The sequence below is a fragment of the Mizuhopecten yessoensis genome, unplaced genomic scaffold (assembly GCF_002113885.1).
Source record: "Mizuhopecten yessoensis strain PY_sf001 unplaced genomic scaffold, ASM211388v2 scaffold9685, whole genome shotgun sequence".
Lineage (NCBI taxonomy): Eukaryota > Metazoa > Mollusca > Bivalvia > Pectinida > Pectinidae > Mizuhopecten > Mizuhopecten yessoensis.
In genome coordinates, this window is record NW_018408171.1 from 70369 (window position 1) to 88767 (window position 18399).

General features: G+C 35.1%; 1 protein-coding gene across 4 annotated transcripts in view; it reads right to left on the minus strand.

The window, feature by feature from the left end:
* Positions 1-18399, minus strand: part of LOC110458659 (rho GTPase-activating protein 26-like) — a 62796-nt gene that overhangs the window by 36767 nt on the left and 7630 nt on the right. For all 4 annotated transcript variants that reach the window (XR_002463814.1, XM_021510467.1, XM_021510468.1 and 1 more), the window contains exons 2-7: positions 16776-16871; positions 5389-5450; positions 4567-4635; positions 3535-3636; positions 2439-2549; positions 2046-2088 (exon numbers count right to left, since the gene is read on the minus strand). Coding sequence is in view for 3 of the 4 variants with exons in the window: in XM_021510467.1 (XP_021366142.1) it covers positions 2046-2088; positions 2439-2549; positions 3535-3636; positions 4567-4635; positions 5389-5450; positions 16776-16871 (483 nt within the window). In the remaining variant the exon portion in view is untranslated. The remainder of the gene's footprint in view (positions 1-2045; positions 2089-2438; positions 2550-3534; positions 3637-4566; positions 4636-5388; positions 5451-16775; positions 16872-18399) is intronic.

The following is an 18399-nucleotide window of genomic DNA, read 5'->3' on the forward strand; positions in this document are numbered from 1 at the left end:
GGGGGATGCAGGGATAACGAAATTAACAATTTTGATAGAGTGATAGAGCACCTAAAGGTCTACCATAACTTTGAAAATTTAGTCTACATAATTCCGTCACAGCTATGGGTGCTTTGGTGGAACTGATATTGTACAGCGATACTTTGGTGTAACTGATATTGTACAGAGATGCTTTGGTGGAACTGATATTGTACAGAGATGTCTACATAATCCCGCCACAGCTAGGGGTGCTTTGGTGGAACTGATATTGTACAGAGATGTCTACATAATCCCACCACAGCTATGGGTACTTTGGTGTAACTGATATTGTACAGAGATGTCTACATAATCCCACCACAGCTATGGGTGCTTTGGTGTAACTGATATTGTACAGAGATGTCTATATAATCCCACCACAGCTATGGGTGCTTTGGTGTAACTGATATTGTACAGAGATGTCTACATAATCCCACCACAGCTATGGGTGCTTTGGTGTAACTGATATTGTACAGAGATGTCTACATAATCCCACCACAGCTATGGGTGCTTTGGTGTAACTGATATTGTACAGAGATGTCTACATAATCCCACCACAGCTATGGGTGCTTTGGTGTAACTGATATTGTACAGAGATGTCTACATAATCCCACCACAGCTATGGGTGCTTTGGTGTAACTGATATTGTACAGAGATGTCTACATAATCCCACCACAGCTATGGGTGCTTTGGTGTAACTGATATTGTACAGAGATGTCTACATAATCCCACCACAGCTATGGGTGCTTTGGTGTAACTGATATTGTACAGAGATGTCTACATAATCCCACCACAGCTATGGGTGCTTTGGTGTAACTGATATTGTACAGAGATGTCTACATAATCCCACCACAGCTATGGGTGCTTTGGTGTAACTGATATTGTACAGAGATGTCTACATAATCCCACCACAGCTATGGGTGCTTTGGTGTAACTGATATTGTACAGAGATGTCTACATAATCCCACCACAGCTATGGGTGCTTTGGTGTAACTGATATTGTACAGAGATGTCTACATAATCCCACCACAGCTATGGGTGCTTTGGTGTAACTGATATTGTACAGAGATGTCTACATAATCCCACCACAGCTATGGGTGCTTTGGTGTAACTGATATTGTACAGAGATGTCTACATAATCCCACCACAGCTATGGGTGCTTTGGTGTAACTGATATTGTACAGAGATGTCTACATAATCCCACCACAGCTATGGGTGCTTTGGTGTAACTGATATTGTACAGAGATGTCTACATAATCCCACCACAGCTATGGGTGCTTTGGTGTAACTGATATTGTACAGAGATGTCTACATAATCCCACCACAGCTATGGGTGCTTTGGTGTAACTGATATTGTACAGAGATGTCTACATAATCCCACCACAGCTATGGGTGCTTTGGTGTAACTGATATTGTACAGAGATGTCTACATAATCCCACCACAGCTATGGGTGCTTTGGTGTAACTGATATTGTACAGAGATGTCTACATAATCCCGCCACAGCTATGGGTGCTTTGGTGTAACTGATATTGTACAGAGATGTCTACATAATCCCGCCACAGCTATGGGTGCTTTGGTGGAACTGATATTGTACAGAGATGTCTACATAATCCCGCCACAGCTATGGGTGCTTTGGTGGAACTGATATTGTACAGAGATGTCTACATAATCCCGCCACAGCTATGGGTGCTTTGGTGGAACTGATATTGTACAGAGATGTCTACATAATCCCGCCACAGCTATGGGTGCTTTGGTGGAACTGATATTGTACAGAGATGTCTACATAATCCCGCCACAGCTATGGGTGCTTTGGTGGAACTGATATTGTACAGAGATGTCTACATAATCCCGCCACAGCTATGGGTGCTTTGGTGGAACTGATATTGTACAGAGATGTCTACATAATCCCGCCACAGCTATGGGTGCTTTGGTGGAACTGATATCGTACAGAGATGCTTTGGTGGAACTGATATCGTACAGAGATGCTTTGGTGGAACTGATATCGTACAGAGATGCTGGTCTTACTCACCTTCATGATAAAATGTAAACAAGCTGTACATGAATGCCAAAATCTGGAATAATCAATCAATAGGTTATAAGGCATTACCAACAGATAACAATGCATTCAGTTAATGTACTGTAGTGAAAAACTACATTTTTATCAATTAATATTTATGATAATTATAATATTATATAATAATATCTAAACTGCCTATAAACATGACCCATCTTTCTGTAACCTCTATTTTCCGAAGAATACGTTACAATGATTTTTTTTATAGAAAATTACAGCATTTAATGTAGACAGAAATATTGAAGTTACAATAAAACAAATAAATTGTATAAATAGGAATCTAAAAAAATCAGAATAATGTTTTTAGACTTTAACCAAACAACCAACATGGTGTGGTAATAACCTTACCATTTCAACAAAGTCAAACTTCTTCCTCTCCTGTACCTCTTGAACCTTGAGTACATATTTCATGGAGGCCTCTCGGAATCCTCGACACTCCATCTCTAACTGAGCATCAGCCTACAATATATGATACACAAAATATAAAAGTAAAAGGTCCTTCTATTGTCTGTGAGTCAAGAATGCCCCCACCAGCCAAACATCTTTCACCCATCAACTTTTACTTAAGATGAAAAAATGAAGGTAGAAAAGTCTGACAAAGTTTTACAGTAACATCAACAATTTTTTTTGATCTATGACCTTGAAATTCAATCTCGTTTGAGATATTCTGAGTTCTGTAGAAACTTGTCCTTGACCTTCATGTGTTACAAACTAACACCCTAAAGCATGTTGTCTTTGACCTTCATATTTCATAATCTTACAACTCAAAGCATGTTGTCTTTGACATTCATACCTCTTGTAGCATGTTGTCCTTGACCTTCATGTGTTGTAATCTTACCTATTGTACCATGTTGTCCTTGACCTCCATGTGTTGTAACCTTACCTCCTGTAGCATGTTGTCCTTGACCTCCATGTGTTGTAATCTTACCTCTTGTAGCATGTTGTCCTTGACCTAAATGTGTTGTAATCTTACCTCCTGTAGCATGTTGTCCTTGACCTCCATGAGTTGTAATCTTACCTATTGTACCATGGTGTCCTTGACCTCCATGTTTTGTAATCTTACCTCCTGTAGCATTTTGTCCTTGACCTCCATGCGTTGTAACCTTAACTTCTTTAGCATGTTTTCCTTGACCTTCATGTGTTGTAACCTTACCTCTTGTTTTAAGCTGTGCTTGACCTTTATAAATTATGTGTTGTAACCTTCCCTCCTGTAGCATGTTGGCCTTGACCTCCATGTTTTGTAACCTTACCTCTTGTTTTAAGCTGTGCTTGACCTTTATAAATTATGTGTTGTAACCTTCCCTCCTGTAGCATGTTGTCCTTGACCTCCATGTGTTGTAACCTTAACTTCTTTAGCATGTTGTCCTTGACCTTCATGTGTTGTAACCTTACCTCTTGTTTTAAGCTGTCCTTGACCTTTATAAATTATGTGTTGTAACCTTACCTCCTGTAGCATGTTGTCATTGACCTTCGTCTTCAAATTTAGGTATCGTTCCATCGACTGACAAATCTTGACTGTCTGTTTGTCAAATGATTTTTTCTCCTCCTGCAAAATATAACTTTATAAGTTCTGGATATCATCTGTTTTAGATATACAATCTACAGTCATCAGGGCCTAATATAGGATGATACCAGATTATGTACTCTTACACCTAGTATTTTTTTTGCCGGTATAAAAATTCACAAATGTGCACCTACAATTAACTTACAGAATGTAATTTTGTGAATCACCCCTAGAGTAAAACATTCTTTTTTTAAATAAATTGATTGAATTCTATTTATGATTCTTTTTGCTTCACCTATACAACAGTTAAATAATTTAATCATTAAATAAATTGAGACTAAAAACTGAGGAATTTTAAATGACATTCAATGTTAGAGTAGTTGTAATATATATCTTATCACAAGGAACTTGACGTACAAGTCAACTCTTAGCATTGTTTTATGTAAAGTAAGTTATATAACTTAGGGAAGAATGAATCCATAGCTATTAGGACAGGTACATGTATTGAAAAATATATATGTTTCAAAGCTCACAATTATCCTGTAAAACAAGGTTATCTGTGTGAATTAGTGTTCTAGGTCTCCAGCATTACTGCGGATTCAGTGAAAGGTTTTTCTACAATTCAAATTTATATACAGGTACATTTATAAACATCTGTAAAATGTAGTTATAACCCATTTTGTTATTTGTTGGTGAATTGTCATGTTAATACAGTAGAGGGAGGGTTTCCTGTCCCGGGTCAGTGGTTTTCCTATTTCTGGTTGCATTGTTTACTGCTGAAGCCTGGGAACGTGATACACAATCAAACCTACACAGTAAGGCCCTCTGTAGTCTTTGTTATTACCATATCTCTAAATCCAGGCAGTTGTCACTATTTAATTTTTAACTGTCAGAAGTAAAAGTAAGTGCTTTGGCTGTGCATGTCCTTGTTTTAAACAATGAATTCATTTCCTGTACCAGTGATAGTCATACCTTGACAGAACCAAGCTGTTCCTTCCTGAACTTTTCCAGCCTCTGAAACTGGTCAGCAGCATTTGAAATCTGTTAAAAAACATATATATTTCTTACATAAAAATATTAAATAAAATATTATAAGGATATATGTATGAAATAAACATGTACTTCACAGGTCATATATTTCAGGTACAATTTAAATTTTGTTCTGTTTCTTATTTGTTAATAAATTCATTAAATCCCTCAGACTATTTTTTGTTTGTTAAAATGAGATATAACTTCCATTTAAATAACCAGATTGAAAAAGTAAGTACAAGTGACTGCATCAGTACTAGTGGAGATTCAAAACATTCAAATAAAAATCATATGGGGAGTTGTCAACAGACTGACACTAGCTACCTAGTTCTAGTACAACCCCCCACCCCCACCTACTCCCAACCAAACCTTAACTTGCATGATTATATAATTACAAGGGATATATCATGAACTTGATTACCAGGGGTATATCATGAACTTGATTAAAAGGGGTATATCATGAAATTGATTACAAGGGATATATCATGAACTTGATTACAAGGGGTATATCATGAGATATATTATGAACTTGATTACAAGGGATATCTCATGAACTTGATTACAAGGGATATATTATGAACTTCATTGCAATGGGTATATCATGAACTTGATTACAAGGGGTATATCATGAGATATACCATGAACTTGATTACAAGGGACATAACATGAACTTGATTACAAGGGATATATCATGAAATCAATTACAAGGGGTATATCATGAACTTGATTACAAGGGGTATATCATGAAGATAGTGTTGTACCTACCATTCTGTCCCTCTCATCCTCTACACGGACGATCAGCCTCCCAAACTCCTTTAGGGCACCAGCTGTGAAAAGACAACAGCTAAGAATTAGTGTTGAACTGGTTCTTTAAATTAACTATAACAGTATATGATATATATATCAGGTAAATATGTTAGGTAAAATGCAATTAAATAGATACACACATATGCAAAACATACAAATTCATATTCATGTAAAGATACATGTATGTTATGAAAAAAAATTATTTTATTTCATTATATATTATGTACATTTGAAAAGCTACAAGCTATGTTATAAGTAAATGAAAATTATTTCCATGATGTTTATTTAAATAAACACATGTATTTTACATGTAAACATATAAATATATACATTATGTACACATGTAAACCGTTAATAAAACACGGAATCTAGATGTTGATGCTCCTCCATCTTATATATCCTTTGTATTATGTACACTAGTTCAATTTGAGGAAATAGCAGTCAACAACTATAGCTGGAAATGGTTTTAACTATAAGTTTAAACTAACAGTATGAAGAGTCGAAAATGTACCCAAATTAAAATATTTTAACTACTTACAAGTTCATATATCTGAGTTTAAACAACAACAGTTTTACAAACTGTTTCTTTGTAAAGACAGTGTTACAATTGAGGAAGACACATACATAGATATGATAAGGTTACTATTGAGGAAGACACATACATAGATATGATAAGGTTACTATTGAGGAAGACACATACATAGATATGATAAGGTTACTATTGAGGAAGACACATACATAGATATGATAAGGTTACTATTGAGGAAGACACATACATAGATATGATAAGGTTACTATTGAGGAAGACACATACATAGATATGATAAGGTTACTATTGAGGAAGACACATACATAGATATGATAAGGTTACTATTGAGGAAGACACATACATAGATATGATAAGGTTACTATTGAGGAAGACACATACATAGATATGATAAGGTTACTATTGAGGAAGACACATACATAGATATGATAAGGTTACTATTGAGGAAGACACATACATAGATATGATAAGGTTACTATTGAGGAAGACACATACATAGATATGATAAGGTTACTATTGAGGAAGACACATACATAGATATGATAAGGTTACTATTGAGGAAGACACATACATAGATATGATAAGGTTACTATTGAGGAAGACACATACATAGATATGATAAGGTTACTATTGAGGAAGACACATACATAGATATGATAAGGTTACTATTGAGGAAGACACATACATAGATATGATAAGGTTACTATTGAGGAAGACACATACATAGATATGATAAGGTTACTATTGAGGAAGACACATACATAGATATGATAAGGTTACTATTGAGGAAGACACATACATAGATATGATAAGGTTACTATTGAGGAAGACACATACATAGATATGATAAGGTTACTATTGAGGAAGACACATACATAGATATGATAAGGTTACTATTGAGGAAGACACATACATAGATATGATAAGGTTACTATTGAGGAAGACACATACATAGATATGATAAGGTTACTATTGAGGAAGACACATACATAGATATGATAAGGTTACTATTGAGGAAGACACATACATAGATATGATAAGGTTACTATTGAGGAAGACACATACATAGATATGATAAGGTTACTATTGAGGAAGACACATACATAGATATGATAAGGTTACTATTGAGGAAGACACATACATAGATATGATAAGGTTACTATTGAGGAAGACACATACATAGATATGATAAGGTTACTATTGAGGAAGACACATACATAGATATGATAAGGTTACTATTGAGGAAGACACATACATAGATATGATAAGGTTACTATTGAGGAAGACACATACATAGATATGATAAGGTTACTATTGAGGAAGACACATACATAGATATGATAAGGTTACTATTGAGGAAGACACATACATAGATATGATAAGGTTACTATTGAGGAAGACACATACATAGATATGATAAGGTTACTATTGAGGAAGACACATACATAGATATGATAAGGTTACTATTGAGGAAGACACATACATAGATATGATAAGGTTACTATTGAGGAAGACACATACATAGATATGATAAGGTTACTATTGAGGAAGACACATACATAGATATGATAAGGTTACTATTGAGGAAGACACATACATAGATATGATAAGGTTACTATTGAGGAAGACACATACATAGATATGATAAGGTTACTATTGAGGAAGACACATACATAGATATGATAAGGTTACTATTGAGGAAGACACATACATAGATATGATAAGGTTACTATTGAGGAAGACACATACATAGATATGATAAGGTTACTATTGAGGAAGACACATACATAGATATGATAAGGTTACTATTGAGGAAGACACATACATAGATATGATAAGGTTACTATTGAGGAAGACACATACATAGATATGATAAGGTTACTATTGAGGAAGACACATACATAGATATGATAAGGTTACTATTGAGGAAGACACATACATAGATATGATAAGGTTACTATTGAGGAAGACACATACATAGATATGATAAGGTTACTATTGAGGAAGACACATACATAGAAATGATAAGTATACTATTGAAGAAGACACATACATAGCTATGATAAGGTTACTATTGAAGAAGACACATACATAGCTATGATAAGGTTACTATTGAAGAAGACACATACATAGCTATGATAAGGTTACTATTGAGGACAATTAAGAATGATTATCAATACTATCATATTTCTTCTTTTATGTACATCAGTGTCAGGTCATTTAAAAAGGATATCATTCGTGTGTTGGCATGATGCTGCCTACTATCGGATTAGGTATCAATCACGACTCTTTAAGGAAATATTTTATTACGGTATAATCTATTGTATAACGGTTTCATGGTCAATATGTATAACTACATTTACAATGTATCAAAACTATGTAGAATGCTTTACATATATATATGTATATATATATATGGAACAAAGAAGTAATTCCAACAGTGTGGACAAGTTTAGGTTGTCAAATTTTCGGAGCGACCGCTCCTTTATCAAGACACAGTGAAACAGAACAGTTACCAGTACATGTACATATACATCATATTACAAGGAGATAGAACTGACATGTATCTCAGCTTACATACTGTTGCTGATATATTTATATATATATGATTAGCAATAAACTGAATATGCATTGCAAATCTATAATGAAAGTCAGCTTTGTACACAACGATTTACTATCATGTTTTATTATAAGCTCATGGAATCTTACCTCTTTCATTTATAGGAAAGCTAGTAAGATTGGGCTATCCGTTTACCTTTGCAATTATATTGACAGTATGATGGTGGTTTGTTTCTGATCCAACCATAATAATCAAAATCTGCTCAGAACATGTAAAAGCTTTAACATATCTTACATCATTACCTTTATGTGAAGCAATGTGTAGGTAAGTTAGCTATTTATAGACTATACCTTTCATTTCATGTAACGCAATATGTACATTGTACATGTGATGTTGGTAAGTTAGACTATACCTGTAGTGTAGTATGATACCACTAGTGTACATGTATGTATTAATTACTGTAAATGCTGTAAGCTCAAAGGTTGGGTGTATGATATGTTAATTGCTTCACATGTATATATATATGCCTTTCATCACAAGTGCACCCATCAACCAGTTTGATTTCTGAAGAAGAGCCAAATCTTTGGATATTGTATTTTAAATCAATGAGGTTGCGTAGTATACTATCGGTATGACGATACACACATAACTCAGCCTTCTTACATCAACTTATGATTTCTGATCGTGGGGAGGAATTTTGGTACTGTTCCAAGAGAAATCCAACTTAAAATACCCACAGAAATTAGTTCTACAGATTGAGCTTTGAAAAGTAACCATCAACCAACAACAAACTGAAAGAAGATCAATAAAAACAATTAAACATTCATCACATTCCCCAAATATTTAACGATAGGAACACCACATCTAAAACGTCTGCGTGCCAGTCCAGGGGTTTTGTGGGTATCCAACAAATACTACACATAGGGGAGGAGAGTTAGGTACTGGTAGTGCCTAAATCTATCATATACACTATTACTGAGGTGATGAACCAGACAGCCATAGGCCAATAAACTAGAGCAGTTGATCACGAAGCTGTAACAACATGTAACAAGAGGCCCAATGGGACTGCATTGCTCACCTGGTATACATCTCACACTTGTAACCTTAAAAGTGATCTTAAATAATGCTAAAGGCTTATATCAGTATTTATCATTAAAATTCAATCAAAAGAACCTGTTAAAAAATTTAAAAAACATTTCATCCCTGTGACCTTGAAAGTTGAACAAGGTCATTATGTTGAACAAATTGTATATCCCTTTATCATTTCAAGATGCAACTTGCAAAATATCACCACCCTATCCTTTTGTTTATTGAAATTAGGTCATTTAAATGTTTAAACATATTTCTAAATGTGACCTCGAAACTGGGTCAAGGTCATTGAAATGAAAAAGCTTGATAGCCCTTCATCATCCAAGCATGCTACTGGCTAAATATCAACATTCTGGGCCTCTTGATTATTCAGAAGAAGTCGTTTTAAAGATTTTAACATATTTGACCCATGACTTTGAATATAATCCAAGGTCATTCATTTGAACAGACTTTGTAGCCTTCATCCCAGCATACTACTGGCCAAATATCATCACCCTGGGCATTTTGGTTATTCAGAAGAAGTTGCTTTAAAGTTTTTAACATATTTGACCCCTGTGACCTTCAGGCCAGGTGAACTAATAAGAATGAGGTTATATCTTGTGGTCACCTGGTCTACTATTGTCTAAAATCAAGGTAAGAGTTTATAAACTGCTCAAGTAAAGAATGGAATCAGAGTTGGTGAACATGTGAAGGCTATTACATTTCAGTAATTATGGTGAAATGTGTTACATGTCAAATTATTATAACATCCTATTGAATTTAATAAATACTTGCACTATTTTTTATATTTTCAAATATAAAAACCTTTGTAACAGTATAAATGCACGGACATGATGAAAATAACCACATCATTTTCCCAATTTCCCAAGACCCAAGTGATATCTGGAGCTTACTGGTTTCCCTTGGAAAAACAATTGTATTTCACAAGTATAAAATACCAGTATTTTCAGGAATGTATTGAAGCATGAGTGAAAAATAATCAATGAATAAATATTATACATGTATAAACAAATGACATTTGTTTTGCAATACAAGTCAGTTACCATGTATATTTGGTATTCAACAGGTGAGGAAAACCATCCCATTTTCTATTTAATCTAAAGTCATCAAATCTGGGAGGATTAATAGCGTAATCTCTGGCACCATATTCTAGTGACAAATCACGCCTGACAACAAGGCTGCATTTCATTTTGAATGGGCAATTCCATGATTTTCTTCTGTTGTCCAGTGCTAACAAATGTGTAGTTAATCTGAGCACATGTGACAAAAATGTACCAAAACAACCACTTATTCTAATGTTGATTCTTCAGCACTTGTGAAAAGAATTTGGTTTGATTGTGTTTTACGTCCTTATAACAGCTATGGTCATTTAAGGACGTGCCAGGTTTTGTAAAAAGAAAACTCTATGGTATTGAATGCAGTGCACTGAATGTAGTTTTGATTGGTCGGCACTACAAGTGCTCCTTTAAGTACAATAGTCAAGGTTTAAGTATTCAAGTATAATACAAGTATTATGTTGTTTATTTTATCTTGCAGTTGAGTTTTGATCCTGATTGTCATGGTCATGTCTCCATGACAATAAATTTATTTTCTACAGTAATAGTATACTCCTCCACACTATCTTACACAGAATGTTTATAGTACAATGTATAAGTATGTGTGCTAGCTGGATTTAACTTGGACTTCAGTTTGGGTGGGGCTGGCCTAAGGATGTTTGTCTATTAACAGTGGGGTGATACAGACATGTGCTTGTTGTTAATGATTGTAACATAATATCTACGATCCCTGGTTATGTAAGTGTGGTACACAACCTAGGCCCATTTATGTTGTAAAACAAAAGATAAAAATAATATTGCCCAGCATTTATTTACAACAAGAAATCATACCATTATGATCAGTGACCCCCAATTATTTTATTCAATATATAAATTTGCTTTTACTTTTAAACAAGAGGCCCAATGAGCCTGCATTGCTCACCTGGTATTAATCTCACACTTGTAATCTTAAAAGTGGACTAAAATACAGCTACAGGCAAAATATCAGTGTTTGATTCATAAGAACCTATTAAAAGTTTTAAACATATGACGCCTGTGACCTTGAATGTCGAACAAGGACATTAGGTCGAACAGAGTTTATAGTCTTCCAATCCAGCATGCTTCTGGCAAAATATCATTACCCTGGACCTTTTAGTTATACAGAACAAATCATTTAAAGATTTAAACATATATTGACCACTGTGACCTTGAATATGGGCGAAGGTCATTCACTTAACCAACTTGGTAGTCTTTCATCCATGCATGTTATTGGCATTTTTCCTAGGCCTCTAGATCTTGGTTATTCAGAAGTAGTTGTTTAAAGGTTTAAAACATATATGACACCTGTGATCTTGAAAAAAGATGAAGGTCATTCATTTGAACAAACATGGTAGCCCTTTATCCCAGCATGCTACAGTCCCAATATCATTACCCGGGCCTTTTGGTTATTGAGAAGTTGTTCGAAGATTTTAACATATTTGACCCTGTGACCTTGAAAGTGGGTCAAGGTCATTCGTTTGAACAGACTTGGTAGCCCTTCATCCCAGCATGCTACATGCCCAATATCAGTACCCTGGGCATTTCAGTTATTTAAAAGAAGTTGTTTGAAGATTTTAACACATTTGACCCCATGTGACCTTGAAAGTGGGTCATTCGTTTGAATAGACTTGGAAGCCCTTCATCCTAGCATACTACAGTCACAATATCAGTACCCTTGGCCTTTTAATTTGGTTATTGAGAAGTTGTTTGAAGATTTTAAGACATTTGGCCCCTGTGACCTTGACAGTGGGTCAACATCATTCATTTGAACAAACTTGCATTTGGTAGCCCTTCATCCCAGCATGCTACAGGCCCAATATCAGTATCCTGGGCATTTCAGTTATTGAGAAGTCGTTTGAAGATTTTAACATATTTGACCCCTGTGACCTTGAAAGTGGGTCAAGGTCATTCATTTGAACAAACATGGTAGCCCTTCATCCCAGCATGCCACAGTCCCAATATCAGTACCCTGGGCATTTTGGTTATTGAGAAGTTGTTTGAAGATTTTAACATATTTGACCCCTGTGACCTTGAAAGTGGGTCAAGGTCATTCATTTGAACAAACATGGTAGCCCTTCATCCCAGCATGCTACAGGCCCAATATCAGTATCCTGGGCATTTCAGTTATTGAGAAGTTGTTTGAAGATTTTAACATATTTGACCCCTGTGACCTTGAAAGTGGGTCAAGGTCATTCATTTGAACAAACATGGTAGCCCTTCATCCCAGCATGCTACAGGCCCAATATCAGTATCCTGGGCATTTCAGTTATTGAGAAGTTGTTTGAAGATTTTAACATATTTGACCCCTGTGACCTTGAAAGTGGGTCAAGGTCATTCATTTGAACAAACATGGTAGCCCTTCATCCCAGCATGCTACAGGCCCAATATCAGTATCCTGGGCATTACAGTTATTGAGAAGTCGTTTGAAGATTTTAACATATTTGACCCCTGTGACCTTGAAAGGCCCAATATTATTGAGAAGTTGTTTGAAGATTTTAACACATTTGCCCCCTGTGACCTTGAAAGGCCCAATATTATTGAGAAGTTGTTTGAAGATTTTAACACATTTGCCCCCTGTGACCTTGAAAGGCCCAATATTATTGAGAAGTTGTTTGAAGATTTTAACACATTTGACCCCATGTGACCTTGAAAGTGGGTCAAGGTCATTCATTTTAACAAACTTGGTAGCCCTTCATCCCAGCATGCTACAGGCCCAATATCAGTATCCTGGGCATTTTAGTTATTGAGAAGTTGTTTGAAGATTTTAACACATTTGCCCCCTGTGACCTTGAAAGGCCCAATATTATTGAGAAGTTGTTTGAAGATTTTAACACATTTGACCCCTGTGACCTTGAAAGGCCCAATATTATTGAGAAGTTGTTTGAAGATTTTAACACATTTGACCCCTGTGACCTTGAAAGTTGGTCAAGGTCATTAATTTGAACAAACTTGGTAGCCCTTCATCCCAGAATGCTACAGGCCAAATATCAGTACCCTGGGCCTTTTGGTTATTGAGAAAAAGTTGTTTAATAGTAAAATATTGATGCCGGACAACGGACAGATGGACGAAACCTTCGGGCAGGTGAGCTAAAAACGATTGGTCAAGTATATAATTAATATATAGCTAATTCAAATGATATGCAGGTATTAATATGTCAAAGGACTCTACACTTTATTTCCACAGACGTGGGTGTGTCACCTGTGCCAATTTATATTAGTTTGAATTTTGACTTAACAGAGAAATACAATTATTCCCAGAGAAATACAATTATTCCCAACTTTACAATCCACATCACCAAATTGTTTTGCTACATAATTTGCAGTAGGTGAAGTACATATCCCATCCTACATCCTCACCAACATCCTTCAATAGTACTTATTCATACTTATACAATATATGTTGATTCATTATCCTATCAACAGGACCCCTCAGCAACAGGATGACTACAATTAACAAAGGCCATATCATCACTTTATGTACCACTCTTATACATATAGCTGTATCATGATATCCTCCAAGATACTCGAGAAAATTCTCATATCTGCATAATCATAATCATACAAAATGAATCAAAACAGCACCATATTACCAATCATCTACTGAATCATTGCAGCTGTAAAATGATTCGATAACTAAATGATTTGTCAAGTTTCAATTCACATTAATTCACACACGAACCAATTTTAAGCGATAAGAAATAGAAACTTGAATTGTGTCATTTTACCACCACAATGGTTGAAATAAGCAGAGGTTTTGCCCGGTATTTTGAGATTGGACCTAGTTGTCCTCAGAGGGGATGGGGGAATATGTCAGCATTTTGCTACAAACCTGGGAAATAGTATGGTTTTTGACTTTTAATCAGCTTGCATTTTTGTTAATGAGAAAATATGTAAATAAATGTATATATAATTTTATTTTAAAGTGTTTGTCTTACACTAACATATCCCATGTGTTATTACACAATTGTTCACACGTCCAGTTAAAAGTTTGTCCTATCATATATTTTAATTCCTACTCAAGTTGGACTCAATGCAACTACCAAATGTAACCTGTTTCATTTGCCAATGAATTTGACCAGATTAACATTACCTGTGCATACGATTTTTGCGATGGGAGATAACTATTGACATGCTTAAACAAAGATACCACTTGATGAGATTTCACTTTTTTATTCAACCAAAAACGATCAATCAGCAAAATATCAGCTCACGGTTGTTAGCGGTAGTGACAAGACATGTAAATGTATTGCCTTTGAAGTTCTACCTCCAGCTATCTATTTGCCTTGTGTAAGTATCAACCCCTGGTACAAATCGAAAACAACGTGCATGCACAGGGGTTCGTCACAAATGTCTGAAATACACATATCATGCTATTACTGATATGGGTCACAGCACACATAAACATACATATAAATGTATCTGTATGTGTGCTGTGACCCATATCAGCATAGTATACATGTATGTGTATTTCAGACAACAAACCCCTGTGGTAGATCCGTGTCGTCTCGTCTTATATGAAATGTAGTCGAACAACCAAATGTCATACCAAATGTTTCGTCCTTTCATGCCACGTCTGTTTTCCTGTCTAATTCGACATTCAATACCGCAGCTTCACATTACAGAAGATGTAGAACCTTGAAATTTAGCAGCTCTCCACTTCGAGCTCGTAAAACAGATGGCTGCCGTAGACTCGCAGCTAAACCTGTGCACCGCGTCTATACCTTATTCTTCCGTGATGACACATCACTGCCATCAGAAAATTTGATATCTTATGAATTCATCAACAAAAATTAATATAACATTTAAAATATGGCTTTGTGTTTTGTTTCTACATAATTAGGCTGTATTGAACTATAAACGTACACCATCATGTTCTATATAATGGTCCTTCAATGACGGACTATGTTTTTTTACATTGCGTCATTACATAGACTTGCACAAGCTCCAGAACCTGTGCAAACGATCCGATCTAGAATGGACTTCACAAGTTCCAATTATTGAAAAAAATATGTTGATTGAAATAAAAGGATTGAATCTTGGTTTGGTCGATTTCATAGGTTGATGAATTGAGTTGGTCTTGAAACAAATACAACATGAACTGCTTCGCAGTTCATTAAATTTGTTTCAAGACAAACTCAATTCATCACCCCATGAAATCGACCAAACCAAGATTCAATCCTTAAATGAAATTTATCATTCATAAAATTGTAGTTTCTTTAAATGCTTTTCAACAGCCTAGCTTGCTTTCTAAAACATTTTTGATTCAAGATATAGAAGTCTTATGATCTAGAGTTAAGTTCATCTTTGACACAAAATTTTAGAACTGGAACCAGATAAGGATACATGTACACAAGTACATGTACATTTGTGCTACGACAGTTCAGTCAATGACATCCAGTAAAAAAGGCCAGCATTGCCTCTCCTGACAGATTTCAACAAAATGTCCTAAAATCAATAACAGAATGGTCTTATCTGTTGTCCCAGGAGGTCTATATAAAGTCTGGAACTATCACCCCATCAAACCAAACATGGACTCTCCCAGTGATAGATCTGGACTAGGCTATTCCACTGTTTATGGCTGATAAACAATTTATATAATCAAATGTATGTAAACATACTTACTGGATATATATATATATATATCACACTAAACCTAATACGCACCCTGGGTACTATTGGTGAGGAAAAATCACAAAACCTTCCAATAACTATCCATAATCATTAGACAGGTTTTTTATGATATGTCATAAGACTAGAAGAAGGATTGGCTGGGGGGACAGGAGGGGGGGTTTAAGGGATGGGGCAATTATTGGATTGATTAGTGCTACTATGTCAGTATACATTTCAGAATCCACAATTAAACACATTTTATCAACTTATTCTTTTAAAACTACAGCATTATAAATGTTACAGACATGGTTTTAACAAACTGTTGGTTACAATGTTTGATCAGAACAGCTTATAATGTATGTGTGACTTTGGTGATCAGGGTTATAGATCTCCTCCAAACAAAATAACAAAACTATTAGGATTACATACGGATAGGGAATCATTTATATAGTTGTGTCAAGTTTACCTATTCTGTCTTCATCCTCTGTGGTCTTCTCGCCAATGCACTCAAACTTAAAGTCAATCAGCTTGGTGGCAAACTTGCGCTGAGCAAGGCCAAGATCTGAAACGAGAAACAGAACTGAATATTTACAAAATGAAGAAGAGAGAATTATTCTGATTTTCTTGATCTTAATAGTAATACTCCATATTAGAAACCAATTCAAATACAGATTATAAGAGGTGGTATTGTGGCAACTGTACTGTTTACTGTATAAACATATTGTAAAATACTATATGACTGCAGTCATCCTGTATATCAATGTTTAATATACCAATATCATGTTTGATCCCATCTTAATTGACTGAAACATCGTTAGGACCAGAAAATAACTGACAAGGTACAACAGATATATATCCCAGTCAGCAATGCTAAAGTCCAACTGTATAATAAAATACCACTATGGAATATTAGCGATGAAATATACAGTAGTTGATTAGTCTTGGGACTATAGTTAGGACCAGAATATAGTCTGATCATGACCTTGACTCCAGAAGCAAACCATGTTAATGTGTATATATATATAATAAGTGTATACCATCAGGGATCACCAGGAACTCCCATATTATATCTCTTTCCTGACAGAGTCTAAAACTATGTATATATGTAGGGTGTGTATAGAGATCACTAGATTTTATTTTACCACTTTAAATATTATATACTTTCATGCATATTCTAGGTATGAATTTTGCTACATATATTTTTGGAGTAGTTTTCTATTTTGGTCAGACAATGAGGTGATATAAACTCCAGTTGAGCATGCATAGTTTTAGAATTTAAAAAAAAGATGAATATTGTTCTTTGAGGAAATTACACAAAGACAATTTTATTCACCAGAAAAATGTCAATCTTTAATTATATGACAGTATTGTTCTATTTGTGCTTCGAGGTAATGTTTACATTAAATAGAAGGATCTCATTCATTAATGGCATGATAAGCAAAGGATAAGTGTATGCCATTACTATTTATAAAAGTAAGGGTTTTAATAAATAATCAATGATAATGTAATGAAGAAATCTCCAACAAACCTAGAACACCTAATGCATGTATCACGATCACTTAACAGTCAATTGTATGACACTAAAAAAAATCTGCTTTCTCATATTGAATATGCATATAGTACTCAGATAAATTTGATGGACTTGAGAAGAGAATGGTTATGTCACTTGTGTGATCCATGATTGGCCATAGGGTGTCCTTGAGATAGGTACCAGTGTTCTCCCCAGGCTGTTTTTGCAGCATGACACCATGCTCCTATAATTTCTTGCCATGCTGCTATCCTAGATCTTCTCTGTAATATATTCATAGTAAATCTAAAGTTACCATGCTGCTTTGATTTTACATAGAGTGCTGCTTTAACATAGATATTAAAATACCATGCTTCTTTCAAAACATTCTGGGTAGAACAGTGGTTAACAGTTGTAAACAGGATAATCATCACATATCCTCATATCTAGTGCCTAGACAAATGAATGTACACTGTACAGAGGATGTCTCGGCTCATCTGTAGTGTACACTGTACAGAGAATGTCTCGGCTCATCTGTAGTGTACACTGTACAGAGAATGTCTCGGCTCATCTGTAGTGTACA